The sequence below is a fragment of the Panthera onca genome, chromosome D4, assembly GCF_046562875.1.
Source record: "Panthera onca isolate mPanOnc1 chromosome D4, mPanOnc1 haplotype 2, whole genome shotgun sequence".
In the NCBI taxonomy this organism is placed as follows: domain Eukaryota; kingdom Metazoa; phylum Chordata; class Mammalia; order Carnivora; family Felidae; genus Panthera; species Panthera onca.
In genome coordinates, this window is record NC_138351.1 from 75,130,136 (window position 1) to 75,144,472 (window position 14,337).

The 14,337-nt window shown below is 48.9% G+C and overlaps 1 protein-coding gene across 5 annotated transcripts in view; it reads right to left on the minus strand.

Annotated features, from left to right (window-relative positions):
* WHRN (whirlin) overlaps window positions 1–14,337 on the minus strand; it is a 95,414-nt gene that overhangs the window by 68,312 nt on the left and 12,765 nt on the right. For all 5 annotated transcript variants that reach the window (XM_078436563.2, XM_078436561.2, XM_060608905.3 and 2 more), the window contains exon 2: window positions 1,094–1,312. In XM_078436563.2, the coding sequence (XP_078292689.2) occupies window positions 1,094–1,312 (219 nt within the window). The remainder of the gene's footprint in view (window positions 1–1,093; window positions 1,313–14,337) is intronic.

Consider the following 14,337-nt stretch of genomic DNA (forward strand, 5'->3'; position numbering starts at 1 on the left):
AGGTCCTAAAACATGGGACGAGCTGCCTGCAGGAGTTACATTCTTGGTCTCAGGAGCAACCATGGGGTGCAACGCAAACAGCATCCAGAACAAAGTTTAAGAACTTAGAGGAATCATCTCTCCGTCTTTTTTTTTTTTTTTAAACAGTTAAGCTGTGAGAGAAGGAGGGCTTTGGAAGGGGGCCTCTGTTGATGCCCCTGCTCCCCTTCTTCTGGGCAACCATCCTGCCACCACCTGCCATAGTCTTGGTGGTCCTGTCAGTCAAAGTGCCCCGCCCTCCCCAGCAGCCAATCAGGCGCTCCCTCCCTGGGCTACTCATCTGCAGGGGAAGGAGGCAGAGAAGTGACCTAGTGGGAATCCCTTCCCTCTGGGAGGCTACACCCTGAGTCCCTGCCCACATCCTTCCAGTAAATACTCGCTCTGTACAAGGTGACCAGCACCAGCTTCTGTTCTTTACAACCCAAGACCCACAGCTGCAAAAGGCGTGCTGAGGAGCCTAGAGTCCTGGCAGCTGCCTGTGCCCATGCGCCTGGGTCTGGACCACTGAGAAGTTAAACTGTGTCTAACTGAAACGGTCTGAGCTTGGGTCTGGACCACTGAGAAGTTAAACTGTGTCTAACTGAAACGGTCTGAGCTGTCTCTCCTCCCGTTTCCGCTCCAGGGGCTAGGGTGGGGCAGCTTCAACCATCAGAAGGGCCAAGCTCCCAGAGGGTGACGATGGAGGGAATCTGGGTCCCGGAATAAGACGTGGAGCAGAGCTGCGGCACCCGGCCAGACTGTCCCCTCTGTTCTGTGTCAGGGAGAAATAAAGGATCCCATTGAAGTCACAGTCTTTGGGCTCCTTGGTTGCAGGATCTTAGCCTGCATCAGAATATACACTGCACAGGTCAAAAAGAGAAGAAAACACAATGAAACCCTTCAGGGGGCTTGAGAGCAGGACAGAGACTCGAGAGAACCAAGCTCCTGTGTCCAGCCTCCGAGAAGCTTCCCTGTTCTGGGTCTGGTCAGGAGAACGGGGTTTCGAGGGGGCCAGCCTCCCCCACCGGCCCTCCATGCCCAGCCGGCTTGCCGGGGCCATCACCGGGCAGCTCACCTTTTTCTCATCCCCGCCTTGCAGGAGGTTCAGGGTGCTCCTCGAGTCACCCTCGCACTGCCTCAGGGTGCTGCCGTGGGTCTGGGGCAAGCCTGAGGGCGGGGAGATGCTGCGGCCCTGGGGGTCCACCCAGGTGTAGATGTGGTTGGTGACATAGCCCCCGGGGATGCGCCCCGCTGAGTACACAGACAGCACCAGCTTCTTGGAGCCCTTCAGAGCCTAGAGAGAGAGAAAGAGAGAGAGAGGGATATGTGAGTCAGCAGGAAGGGGGGCAGTGAGGGCCCACCCTCCCCACACCCAGAACTTACTTCTCTCAGGACCCCATGCATGGAGGAGGAGGCCAACCCCCGAGACCCTTTTTTTTTTTTCTCTAGCTCTCGGTTTTTGTCCTATGGAGACATCTGTCCCACCCCTGCCTTGAAGTGGTCCAAACATAAGAAATACGATCTCTCAGCACAGCTGTGCAGAAGAGTTAACACAGCAGGCTGAACACTGCATCCTTAGGAAGCCCTGCTTGGCTGGCATCTGGGAACCTGGATTCTGAGTGTTCCTCCTGTTCCCTAATGGATAAGACTGGCTCACCATGCCTGGGCTACTTGCAAACTATGGGGAGAGAGGGGGGTTCTGGAATGTGGGTCCAGGCAGAGGGGACCTATGTGACCAGACCCCAATAAAAACCCTGACACTGAGTCTCTATGAGCATCCGGGGAGACAACATTTCACAGCTCATTCCGTGCTCATCCTTCAGCGAAGGGAGACTCAGAAGCTTGTGCCTGGTTTCCTACAGGCTTTGCCCCCTGCACCTGCTCCCTGTGTTCATTTTGCTGTGTATCCTTTTGCTGTAATAAATCTTAGCCACAAGCACAACTATACGCTGAACATGTGAGCCCTCACGGAACCCGGGCGGTGGTCTTAATGACCCCGACAAGACAGTCAAGAGATAAAACTATGGATAATGAGAGCTAAACATTTATAAAGAGCCTGTCTGTGCAAAACACCCTGTTCAGTGCCCCACATGCTTTTATCTCCTGAAATCCTCATGGAATCCAATCTTCTTGGGAGAGAGACCCATTACTCAGATGAAGAAACAGAGGGAAACCACCTGTCCACATAGCTAGCGAGGGGCTCCTTTTCCACAGCAACTAGTTTTGAGCGTGGATACCACCTTTATTCCACATTTTCTGATCTGGGGATGGAACCACCACATGGAAAGGTGAGCCCGGACTCTGTGTCCAGGCTGGAAGCTGAGACTGGCCATCCTCCTTTCCCACAGCGTACCTGGAGCTGAGATGAAGCCGTTTATGCAGGGACAGTCACTTAGCACCCGGATTAACAGCAAACCCTGCAACTGGGGGGCTGTGTGAGCAAACTGACAGTAACCTGCACATACGGAGCCCATGCTGGCATTATAACCACATTCTAAAAGTATCACAGAGAGTTTGTAATGCTGTGGATATGTGATCTGTTGTACTGCGAGGTGGGGCCGAAAGGACACAAATTGTATCTTACCGTATGACCTCAGTTATGTTAAGATAAAAATCACACAGGAGTAATGGTGCCAAAATGCCAATTGTGTGTCTCTCTAGGCGGCAGGATTATGGGCGGTTATTATTCTGTCCTTCCCGTTTCTCAATATTCCCTGCAAGTTCCAGAATGAGGATACGTTGCTTTTGATAGAAAGTCCAAAAAGGGGGAGCGGAGTGCTTCGCTTTCTGACCCCCCCAAGCTTGCCCGGATGGGCCCCGTACTGCATTCTGCAGACTCCCCAGTACTCTGGACAAAGGGGGCCAAGAAAAGAGCTTTCCAGCGCAGCAGGGAGCCCTGGCGGGACAGCCTCTGCTGGAGGAGGAAGGTTAGGCCGGGAGGTTCCAGGTCCCTTAACTCCACAGCTAAATGCCAGTCCCTGGTGGAGGCATAATGAGAGGATGGCAACTGTCCAAAAGGCTGCTTTTAAAAAAGATTTCTGAGAAGATGAGCAGGGAGAGATTTCGTGCTCTTTTAGCATTCCCGGGGACTCCCTTGACAGAACAGCTGGGAGGATAAAACCTGTGTTAAATTCTAGGGGGCAGGATGGAGAGGCTGTCGAGCAAGCAGGCTTCTGGGGGGGGGGAGGGTCACAGGGCAGGAGCTGCCTCAGCAGGACCCTCTGAGGCCACCTTGCCTTCCTGAGCCCTCTCCCCTGCCCAGGGCTCCCTCCTCCACCAGGGTGCTGCTGGCTGGGGGCCGGTCCAACTGGCCTGCCTCTTCTCTGCTCCCTCCCCTGACACACTGTGAGGCCGGGCCTACCATTCACTTGTGAGCCCCACCACTCGCTCCACGAGCGTTGACTGAGGGCCTACCGTGTGCCAGGCCCAGAGAGAACAAGTGGGCACATCCTCATGGCTCCTGCAGCCTGCTTCGCTCAGCAGGGCCTCAGAAAAGCCTGGTTGACCTGACGGGGTGAGAAAGTGCATATGTGGGCCCAGAAGAAACTGTAATATGCACAGGCACTGTCCTGCGGCCACCTCACTCGTCTGATGTAGACGACTGGGCCAGAATCGGAAATGCAAGGGAAAGGAACAGAAACTGTGGACTGATGCAGAACTGCATTGAAGCCATTTGTCTCTCACTTGTTAGTCATGAGTCCTTGGGCTGGCGCCTCCTCTTTCCAAGCAGCGCCATGAAAGAACAATACCCACTTCTCAGGGTCCGCGGGGATTCAACGAGACCATGCGCATGAGGTCTGGAGCCTTTGCACACAGTAGGAGCTCTGCAAGGGGCAGAGCTCCCGCTCGCCTCTCTTCCCAGAGCGTCTGCATCGAGAAGGGAAACCAGGTGCAGAAAAGCTTTGTCCAGGGACTTACACGAGAAGGGGGGAGGCGTGGAGCACGATATGTGTTCTGTACCTCTGGCAAGAGTGGAATTCTCTTGGTCATTTCTATAAATAGGCAAGCAGCAACCTTGAGAACGGAGAGGAGGTTAATGCCTTTGATGAGAATGCCACAGAGAGCTGGCACCGGGGAGGGCCTGGGGGGCGGTCACCGAATCTCCTGTGCTGCCTGCCTCCAGTGGTTTACAAAAGGGGACCCTGGGATCCCAACATGGGAAGGGACAGAGAGGGCACAAATACAAAACACACAGCCAAGTTCCAGGAGGCCAGCCCTGGGCAAGCCCCCCCCCCGCCCCATGAACCTCAGTTTCCCCATCACAAGACCGTGGGGCCAGAAATTCTGATGGCCACTCAAGCTTCGACCATCCCAGAACCTCTGATGTTGGCCTTTTGGGTAAATGTGGGCTTCCAGTGGGTCCTGGAGAACAAGAGTATCATCCTCCACTGCTGCCTTCTTTATTTTTTTCTGGTAAAACCGAACAAAAACAAGATTCCCGAAACAGCACTCGTGACATCTGAACAGGCTCTCGGAATACGGTCTGGGTGCAGTGACCATTGGAAGCTGCACAAACAGCTCCACCCACTGCCCTTTTTAGCTAAAACCTGAATGTGTCATGCGGGGAAGGCAAGAGGGTGGAGGATGGTCTGAGAAGCTGGTTTCTGTCTTCTTAAGGCCTCTTTGTCTCCATTTTTACAACCAACCACTTGCTTGTTTTTAAGAGTGGCTTTGAAGGAGCGTCTGGGTGGCTCAGTCAGCTGGGCACCCAGCTTCGGTTCAGGTCATGATCTCGCGGTTCGTGGGTTCGAGCCCCATGTCGGGCTCTGTGCTGACAGCTGGGAGACTGGAGCCTGCTTGGGATTCTGTGTCTCCCTCTCTCTCTGCCCCTCCTCCTCCACTCTCACTCTGTCTCTCAAACATAAATAAATGTCAACAAAAGTTGTTTTTTTTTTTAAATAGAGTGGCTTTGAACCGAGAAGTGAATTCCTAAAGAAAGCTGGCTGATGAGTGCTCCCCGGCTAAGCTGTGCACCCGCTCCCCACACGCACTGCCGCCACCACCTCGTGCACCAGGCCATTCGTCTCACAAAAGAACTAGCAGATTCTCTGGCCACAGTGAACCTCCACAGCAAGCAGCTTAGGGGGCAGAGGAAATTAGAAAGAGCTCCTGCTGTGAAACAGAGACCCAGGCGTGTCCCCGTTGCACCACTGGCTTCCTGGCTGGTCCTGGGTGGTCGGGGGCTATGTCTCCTCTCACTGAGCCTCGGTTTTGCCAACCGGCCGTGAGCAGGCTGAACTCACTAATTGCTGAGGTCCTGCCCCAGTATTAAACTTTAATGTCTTCTGGTTAGTGGCTACATTCTAGAAGAAAAGGTTGTATTCACCCACGTGACGGTCATGAGTCATGGCCACAGAGAGATGCAGGGACAGAGCCCCGCCCTCAGCACGCCCCGTTTAAGGAGTACTCAAGAGTGCGCTGGCTGAGGTTGCTCCCAGGTCCTTGAACCAGATCTTGAGACTGGGGGCTCTGAGGCTCCCTACCAGTTGGAAGGGACCACGAGGGTTTAAGAAAACACCAGAAGGACAGATGCAGCATCCAGTGTGGCAGGATGCACACTGCACCTCAGCACTGTCATCGGCAGCAGGGGACCTCCCAAGGGACCTGAGGGCTGGGGAGACGGTCTCCAGTGAGACGGTGGCTGTGTGTCTCTGATCTGGCAGGTGCCGCAAGTCCTGTGCGACACCCGACTTAAAGCAACCCGCATGCTCTGCCTGTGCCAGTTGGGGACTGTCAGCCATGTCCCTCTCCTGCGTGGCGACCCCCAGAATCAGCCAGTCTCCTGAACCAACTGCTCATTAGCTGTGTCACCCCACACAAGTTCCCGAACCTCTCTGTTCATCTGTTTCTCTCCTATCAAATGAAGATCATAATGCCACTCTCTCTTTAGGTAGAGGAGCCCGACAGCACCGTGCCTGTCACCGAAGAGTTCAAGGAGCTGTGGCTAAAAAGAAAAAAAAAAAAAAAAGTGAGATCTAGGGAGAGTCCACCATAAGCAGCAGGGTCATGAGAGCAGTCTCCTCCCACACTTGTCACCACGCGTTTGCTGGTAAAACTTGACCTGGGGCTTGCGAGTCAGATCATAGCGAAATCTCCATCTGACCCAGCAGATGGCGTGGCTCAGATACTATCCATCACCAGATGACTGTGGAGGCAGCATGTTATGATTCTGGAAATGTAAATTATATGTGTATGTCTTCAAACTTAATAACTTGCTACTTGGATTAATGCTCTCAGGAGGCAAATTTGCCTCACTCAGCTCTTCAGAGCTGACTATCAAACCCCAACATCACAGACCAAGCGACGCGATTCTCCGCTCAGCAGAGAACAGAGAAATAGACTGGAGATGGTCACAGTGTGAGGGGACCAAGGGTTGTGTGTTAACACGGCAGATGTGTGTATGATCCTGTGTCCAAAAACACACACTAAAGTGCAAGTGTGAACTGGACCACAAGGTCACAGGACAATCAGACGACTGTCCTCAGGGGCATGTACAAAGGAAGTCTTCTAGAACAGTCTCAAGTAAGGGCACATCACAGTGAGTCATGCAGCTTATCTCAGGACACAGACCTCGAGGGTCAAGGTTTTCTCTTCTAAGGGACAGAAATGCCCCACCTCCGGAGGGGGGAGCTGGTCTAAGACCCAGGTTCAGGTTCGTCATCAGGAAGAGAGAAAAGGATGATGCGTGCCTGCTCTTCCTGACCCCACCTTGGTCAGCAGGGGCTTTGGGTTCAGACTCACTGGGCACCAACCCCGACTCTGCTGTTGACTTGCTGTGTGACACAGCAAAGTACCTTACCTCTCTGTGCCTGTTCCTGCATTTATTATTTTTTTTCAAGTTTATTTATTTATTTTGAGATGGAGGGGGAGGGGCAGAGAAAGAGGGGGAAAGAGAGAACCCCGCAGGCTCTGCAGTGAGATCCCAAGCAGGGGATCAAAGAGAGAGATCCCAAGCAGGCTCCACGAGGGGCTTGAGCCCACAAACCCTAAGATCATGACCTGAGGTGAAATCAAGATACTTAGCTGGCTGAGCTGCTTGTTTCTGCATTTAAAATGCAACTACTGGGGCACCTGGGTGGCTCAGTCGGTTAAGCGGCCGACTTCGGCTCAGGTCATGATCTCACTGTTCGTGAGTTCAAGCCCCGCGTCAGGCTCCGTGCTGACAGCTCGGAGCCTGGAGCCTGCTTCAGATTCTGTGTCTCCCTCTCTCTCTACTCCTCCCCTACTCACACGCTGTCTCTCTCTCTCAAAAATAAATAAAGATTAAAGAAAAAAAAACTATTTAAAAAATAAAATGCAACTATTGTAAGCATTATTAAGATAATGTAGGGGTGCCTGGCTGACTCAGTCAGAGGAGCATGTGACTCTTGATCTCTGGCCGTGAGTTTGAGCCCCATGTCGGGTGTAGAGATTATTTAAATAAATAAAACCTCAAAAAAAAATAACGAAGAGTGTCTACATATAGTATATAGCACCTGGCACATAGTAGGTACTAAATGTGAATTTTCTTCCTGAGTTTCCCAGCTCCTTCTCCCAAACACAAACCCCAGAATTCTCTCAAGTTCTCATCTACATGGACACAAATACACCGGCAGCTCTAGCCTCCCTCTCACAACCTCCCTCATCTTCCTTTAATCCACGCTTCTTCCTATCTGCCCTGCCTTTGACATTCAGCCCGTTTCCCCACACCTCCAGGAAACCTCTCTGGGTTGCGACCGACTCTCCTCCTCCAAGAGCGCCCAGCGCACTTCGACGTTTTCGTTGCCATGTATACGACAGACGCTGTATCACCTTCATACATCCTGTCTCTTCAGCAGCAAAATACATTCCTAGAGGCACACTGCATGCTCTGTTTTCTTTATAACCTCTTCCAACAAGATATTTATTGAGCTTTCGAAATGCCACACAGCCCCAGGGAATCTGTTCAAATGAGGCCGCGGAAAGATCAGTGTCCTAGACCAGGGCTCAGGCAGCCTTATCGTGCTTCTCCACGCTCATGTGAGCACACACACCTCGGGCACAGCACGCGTGGAATTTGATGAGACCAGCAAAAGGGTGGCTGGGACCCACAGCTCCAGAGCCAGGCTACAGAGATTCCCCTCCCGGCTCTGCCACCTGCCAATGGCAACCCTGGGCAGGTCACCAGTCCGTGCCCCAGCTTCCGTGAAGAGTGGTATTCTATCACAGGGTGGTTCTGAAGATAATGAGTTTGTACCCATGAAGTGTTTAATGCCTGGAACACAGGTCAGGGCTGCAAGGGGTTAGGCGGGATTATTATAGGGAATCTAGAGGGGAAGTCTCATCCCAGCATCCATGATGACCACTGTGCGTTCCTCCCGAATGTTCTGTGCATTTCATACACGTACAAGACTACTGTTGAGTGATGTTTACATAAACTGACTTACGCTGAACTTTTCATCAGCGTGTTTTTTTCCCAGCTAAAAAGATGTGTTTGGAGGATCTTTCCTCGCCAGTTCAATGACCTTAAGCTCATTTCTTCCTGCACAACGGCACATTCCCTGGCAGAGATGTACCACTGCCAAATTCTCACTCCTCTATTGTTGCACAGTTAAGTTGTTTCTCACTTTTTGCCAGTGCAAACAAAGCTGCGATAACATACTTTTTCATGCATCTTGAAGCACACGTGTGTCTAATTCTCTAGATGGGAGATGAGTGGAATCCTTGAGGCAGGGGGCAGTGCATCCTTTTTCATATGCAGCTACGTCCCTCCCTGTTGTAGTTCCTACAAGCACCTGCAGGGGCAGCACTATGACATCTGTGCCTATAGAAGGCCTGAGATCCCCTGTCCCCAGGGGCTGTGGATGGGACTGGATGGGGCTTTCCAAAGTACTTTTCCAAAAGTAGAGCTCACTCTGGTGCAGGGACCCACTCTCCTGCATGCTTTCTTCCACAGGCCCCAGAGATCTCCCAGTTAAGGCAAACCTTGGCTCTATTTTCCAACTGCACCTGGAAACTAGAGAATGGCAAGGCACTAACATGAAAAGATATCTTAGGGTGAGGATCTCCCACCCCCAAGAGTTTTTCAGTGAAAGGTATACCCACTAGAAAGCCATTCCAAAATAAAGTTCTATCTCTTCCTGGCTCTGAGACTGTAGACAATTTACTTAAGCCCTCGGGCTTCAGCTCTGTCACCTGTTGAAAGGAGCTACTAATGCCTAGTCTTACGGAGCTGCTCTGGGGACAAAATGAGGGCCGGCGAGACAACATACACAAAGCATGTAGCATTCAGGATGCTGTGTAGCAGGTGCCAAAAAACGAGGCTAATACTATTGGTAATAGCCAAATTACAGGGATGGCCACACATTTTATTCTTCCCATTGCATGGATGAGGAAAGAGAGTCTAGGTGGGGGCGTGTCTCACGCAAGGTCACAAAGAGGACAAGAGGCAGGACTTGGATTTGAATCTCGGACTTTCCAAACCTGTGCCTCTCTCACCAGCAGTGCTAGGGGGTTCCGATGCACAGGGCCAACCCTCTGTCTTGGCCTCACAAGACGGACAAGGAGAGGGTCTGAGGAGGGGGTGTGGGACTTGCAGGCTTTGAACAAGTGAGAGCCCCTGAACTCTTGAACCCTGAGCTGGTGCCAGGGACGGCCATGTGGGCTAGAAAGACCCTCCCGATTCAGCCCCACTTTGAGGGAGGACAGAAGTTAATGGTGCGGACTCTCTGCCCCAGGGGAGTCTTCTAATGTCATGAGAAAGCAAAGCCCTAATTAGCCCTGTCTTCAGACCTCCTTCTCTCTGCATCACATTTTTATCTGTGTTAATTACCTCTTACAGGGCCCACTAACTGCAACAGCTTCGCAGCCTCTAAAATCGGTCTCTGCTGAGCAGCCAGGACATCCTTTTAAAATGCAAGCGGACCCTACCCCTTCCCTGCCCAGCCTCTCCCATCGTTTCTGATGTAAAATGCCAACTCCTCGCAGTGTGTCTCAGGCCTGTGCGGCTGGCCCTGCTGCCTGGCCAGCCTCGTCTCCTGACCATCCACTGGCCTTGCTTCCAGCATCAAATGCTCCACGTTAGTGGCACTTCTGCTCCCTACCTCTCAAACTACGTATCTCAACATACTTACATGGTGATTGTTTTATTTATATGCTTCTCAGTAGATACAGAAGTCAGGGGATTCTTCTGTTTGGGTCACAGATGTGTCAATAGATACGAAAGACGGGACATCATGGGTGATTCCACATAAAATGAGAGACAATGAAAGGAGACGCCTGGGTGGCTCAGTTGGTTAAGCGTCTGACTTTGGCTTAGGTCATGATCCTGCGGATCATGAGTTCAAGCCCTATGTTAGGCTCTATGCTGACATCCTGGAGCCTGCTTCAGATTCTGTGTCTCCTTCTCTCTCTGCCCCTTGCCTGCTCACTTTCTCTTTCTCTCACTCTCAAAAATAAAGATTAAAAAAAATAAAAATAAATGAGAGACTGTGAAGAAGTACAATTGAAATTGCCTTCCTCCTGAAATTAATTGCCTTCCTTTATTTTCTTTTCATTGCCTTCCTTTTAAGATTGACTGCCAAGGAAGCATTTTGCCTCTCCTGAAATACTATGAAATTCTCCAGTGGAATCTAAACAATGCATGGATTTCCCTTTTTGCTTTGGTTGCTAGGAGGCTCACACTTCCATTTAAATATGAAATACTATTCCTATTAAAGGCAACATACACACACACACACACACACACACACACACACACACACTTTCCAATACGGTTTCTGATCTCTCTGCCTTTTTCATGATGTACCTTTTAGGTTAAATCATTCGATTATTTCCGAAGTAGGAAAAAATATTAACTACAAATATATTAACAAGAAGGTAAGTAGGATGTGTAAAATTCGAAGAGGATGTTAAACCACACCAATCATATAGGAGGAGCTCAATAAAACAATTGCCAAGTGAACGAATGAATGCTGAAATATGTCTCAAGGATCAGACACCTTATACACAGAGTTGGAGGCAGGGATATTTTTCACAGATGCTTGGGCAATAACTCTGCTTTCTCATTCTATTCTCTTCCTCCACTCCCCAGAAATACTTTGCTGCTGCTAACTTTGGTCTAAGAATCATGTTATTTAAAAACATTCCCTTAAATAAAAGTTCAAAAACTGGTAGTTTATACTCTTCTGGAATGTTGACCTAAGGGGGCAGTGGTATTCTGAGAACGCACTGTATCTCAAAGAACGGTGGCATCATTTTGGTGTCCCTGACAGCTGTGTGCCCATCACGAGGCCAGGATCTGGGGCGAAGCTTGCCACCATGTGGCTCACCTGCTCTGGCTCTTTGTGGCCACCTCACCTCTTTGATCATCCTGGGGGAAATCAATTTGGATGGCGAAGCAGCTGTGGGAACCCATCCAAGACCCGTTCCCTGAGATAGAGCTCAACGTAAGGATCGTGAAACAACCCAGCAACATATGCATGAAGCAAGAATAAGCAGAAGCAGGTTATCCAACCATCGAGGAATATGAATGTACAGAAATAAAGGCCAGGGGAGAGGGCAGAGAAATGATGGCTGGTTAGGAGAGTGAGGTAATCAGCATCTTCTTTTCTCCTTTCCAGTTGTTTTTTTTTTTTTAACGTTTCAATTTGCCTTTAATTGGGGCCTTACAAAGTAGATTTCAAAAAATCAACTGTTCATTCCCTCTACTCTCTTTTCTTTATGAGTTTGACCTTCTCCAAAGGCTCTGTGTAAAGAAGGAAACCTTTGCTCCAGTGCTGGAAACACCAGGATCCCAGAGGCTGGAACAGGACCTGACATCTTAAAGCCCCTGATCTCCAGTATCTTTGCTCCGAAATGTCTCCAAGAGTCAAGGCTGTGTGAAAAGGAAAAAAACGTGAGGATCAAAGAGAGAAAAGAAAGTGTTGTCCTTGGGGATAAGGCTAGGAAAAATTTGCAAGATAGTGACAGAGTGGCCACCCCCTTGCAAAACAACTCAGAAGATGAGGGAGGACAAAGCAGATTCCAGAAAGATATTGATTCCTTTTTAATGCAATTCTTCAATTATCCACTAAGCCTGGCTTTCAGTCTCTTATAATTTAAGTAAATTGCTTTACAAATGTTCTTTTAAATTTGGTCTCTTAATTCTTCTTTTTTTTTTCTTTTGGGAAGAACTAACAAGATTCTAGCAGTCATAAAGGTAATCACTCAAGATGAGCCTCGATGGGTTTCCAATGGAGTTTTTGTGGTCTTGAACCAATGTCCATAGCACATCCATCCATCAGAAAAATCTGATTATATATCAATATTTTCTTGGTCCATGAGTGGATACATGGATGGGGTGTATTCTCCTTGAGGACACTTAACATTCCTATCCCTCATCACTTTCTGTGCATTCTGTTAACAAGGGATAGGCTTCCAATTTAATTCAGCCTCAGACTGAAGAATCTGAATTCAAGGTGAGTGAATCAATCAGCTATCTAACAGCTACTCCTAACAACCACCTCTTAAAGAAAAAGAACAGAAGACGTAGAAATATGATTAAATGGGCATAGGAAATCAATAAGGTATACACCAAAAAACCAAATGTACATGTCATATACATATATAATACATTATACATTATATGTTTATAACATTATGCTATATGCTATTGTTATGAATTACCTTATGTGTATACACAGCTATACAAACAATAAACATGCAAGGAAGTTCCAACTTCGCTATTTATACAAATTAAAACAGGATACTTTTTTGTCTATCAGATTGGCAAAAATGGAAAAGAAATATAATATCCAGGGTTGGCAAGCCGGGGAAAAATGAAGCATATCATATATTGCTAAGGTTGGTAGATGGGACTGTAAAATAACAAACTCTTCCCCAAGAACAATCTGGCAACAGCTACCAAAGCCTTAAAAATCTGCCTATACCCTGAGCCAATGCCACCTCGGGAAAGGCAGCCCAAATAATTTTTAGAGATGTGCTTACAGATTAATGTGCAAGGGTACATTGTCTAAAGCAGCAATATGGACAATGTTAAAAACGAACTGTCCAACAAGAAGAAATTAGTTAAATAAATCATGCATCTCTTTGCTCTGACGTAGCATGCAATCATTAAAAATCATGTTCTAGAAATATTTATCAGTCATGATACACTGGTGAAACAGACTCAAAATTACGTTCAGAATGGCAGTTTTGTAGAAAATTCCCAATACAAATTATACACACAGGCACACAGGGGACTGGAAAGACAGCAATCAAAGTGTCAATAGTGGGGTGCCTGGGTGGCTCAGTCGGTTAAGCGTCCAGCTTTGGCTGAGGGCATGATCTCACAGTTCGTGAGTTCGAGCCCCACGTCAGGTTCTGTGCTGACAGCTCAGAGCTCAGAGCCCAGAGCCCGCTTCAGATTCTGTGTCTTCCTTGCTCTCTGTCCCTCCCCTGCTCATGCTCTGTCTCTTGAAAATAAATAAAATGTTAAAAAAATTGTCAATAATGATTATTTCTGGGTAGAGCAGATTATTGATGATTTTTCTTTTTTTTTTTTTTAGTTTTTTTCCTTTGTGTTTTCCTGGGGTTTCTGAGTTCTCTAAATTGAACCCATATCTCTCGGGTCATTAACGTACATGCACACACCCACATTTTATTTTAAAAGCCCAGGCAGACTCCTCTACTCCTCCTGTTTCCTATGAACCAAACAAGATGGCCCTTTCTTTGTCCAGTCTGTGACGGGGTTGATGGCCACCAGCCTTTTACATGAGGTCCGGGAGACCATGTGCGCATCTTACGATGCCTACGTGGCAGAAGGCATGGACAGATTCGGAGACTCCGCCGATCAATCAATGAGATGACTTCCTAAGTTACAGGTTTATCCTAATGGGGGTTGAGTGGAGGTCACAGTTAGTCTATTTAGGGAATTTCCACAGACAATGAACAAAATAAAATCCTGACAAAGGTCAGGACCTGGCAAGAGAGATAAGAGAGAGGGAAAAGAAAAAAAAAAAAAAAAAAAGGCAAAGAGTGCCCAGTGCTGCCTCTGAATCTAAAGTCTAGTCACTAAGATGCACAGACCTTGCCCAGGGCAGGGCACTCATGGGCTGGGCTGTCTGGTTACTCGTGAGTTTTCTAACCAAATGGCTACGACGCCATCTCAATAAAGAAAAAAATCAGGGAAGAGATGCACATTTAGTGAAACGTGTCTCTGGCCAGCACTGTGCTAAGCTGCACACCCACCAGAAGGTGGCAATGAGCATGCACTTTGGAGGCCAGAAGCCCTGAGTTCAAATCCTATACTGGTGACTGATCACCTCCTCTGCCCAGTGCTGTTTCCTCTCCCTGGAGGCTGTGCTGGAGAGCTGGTGGGAA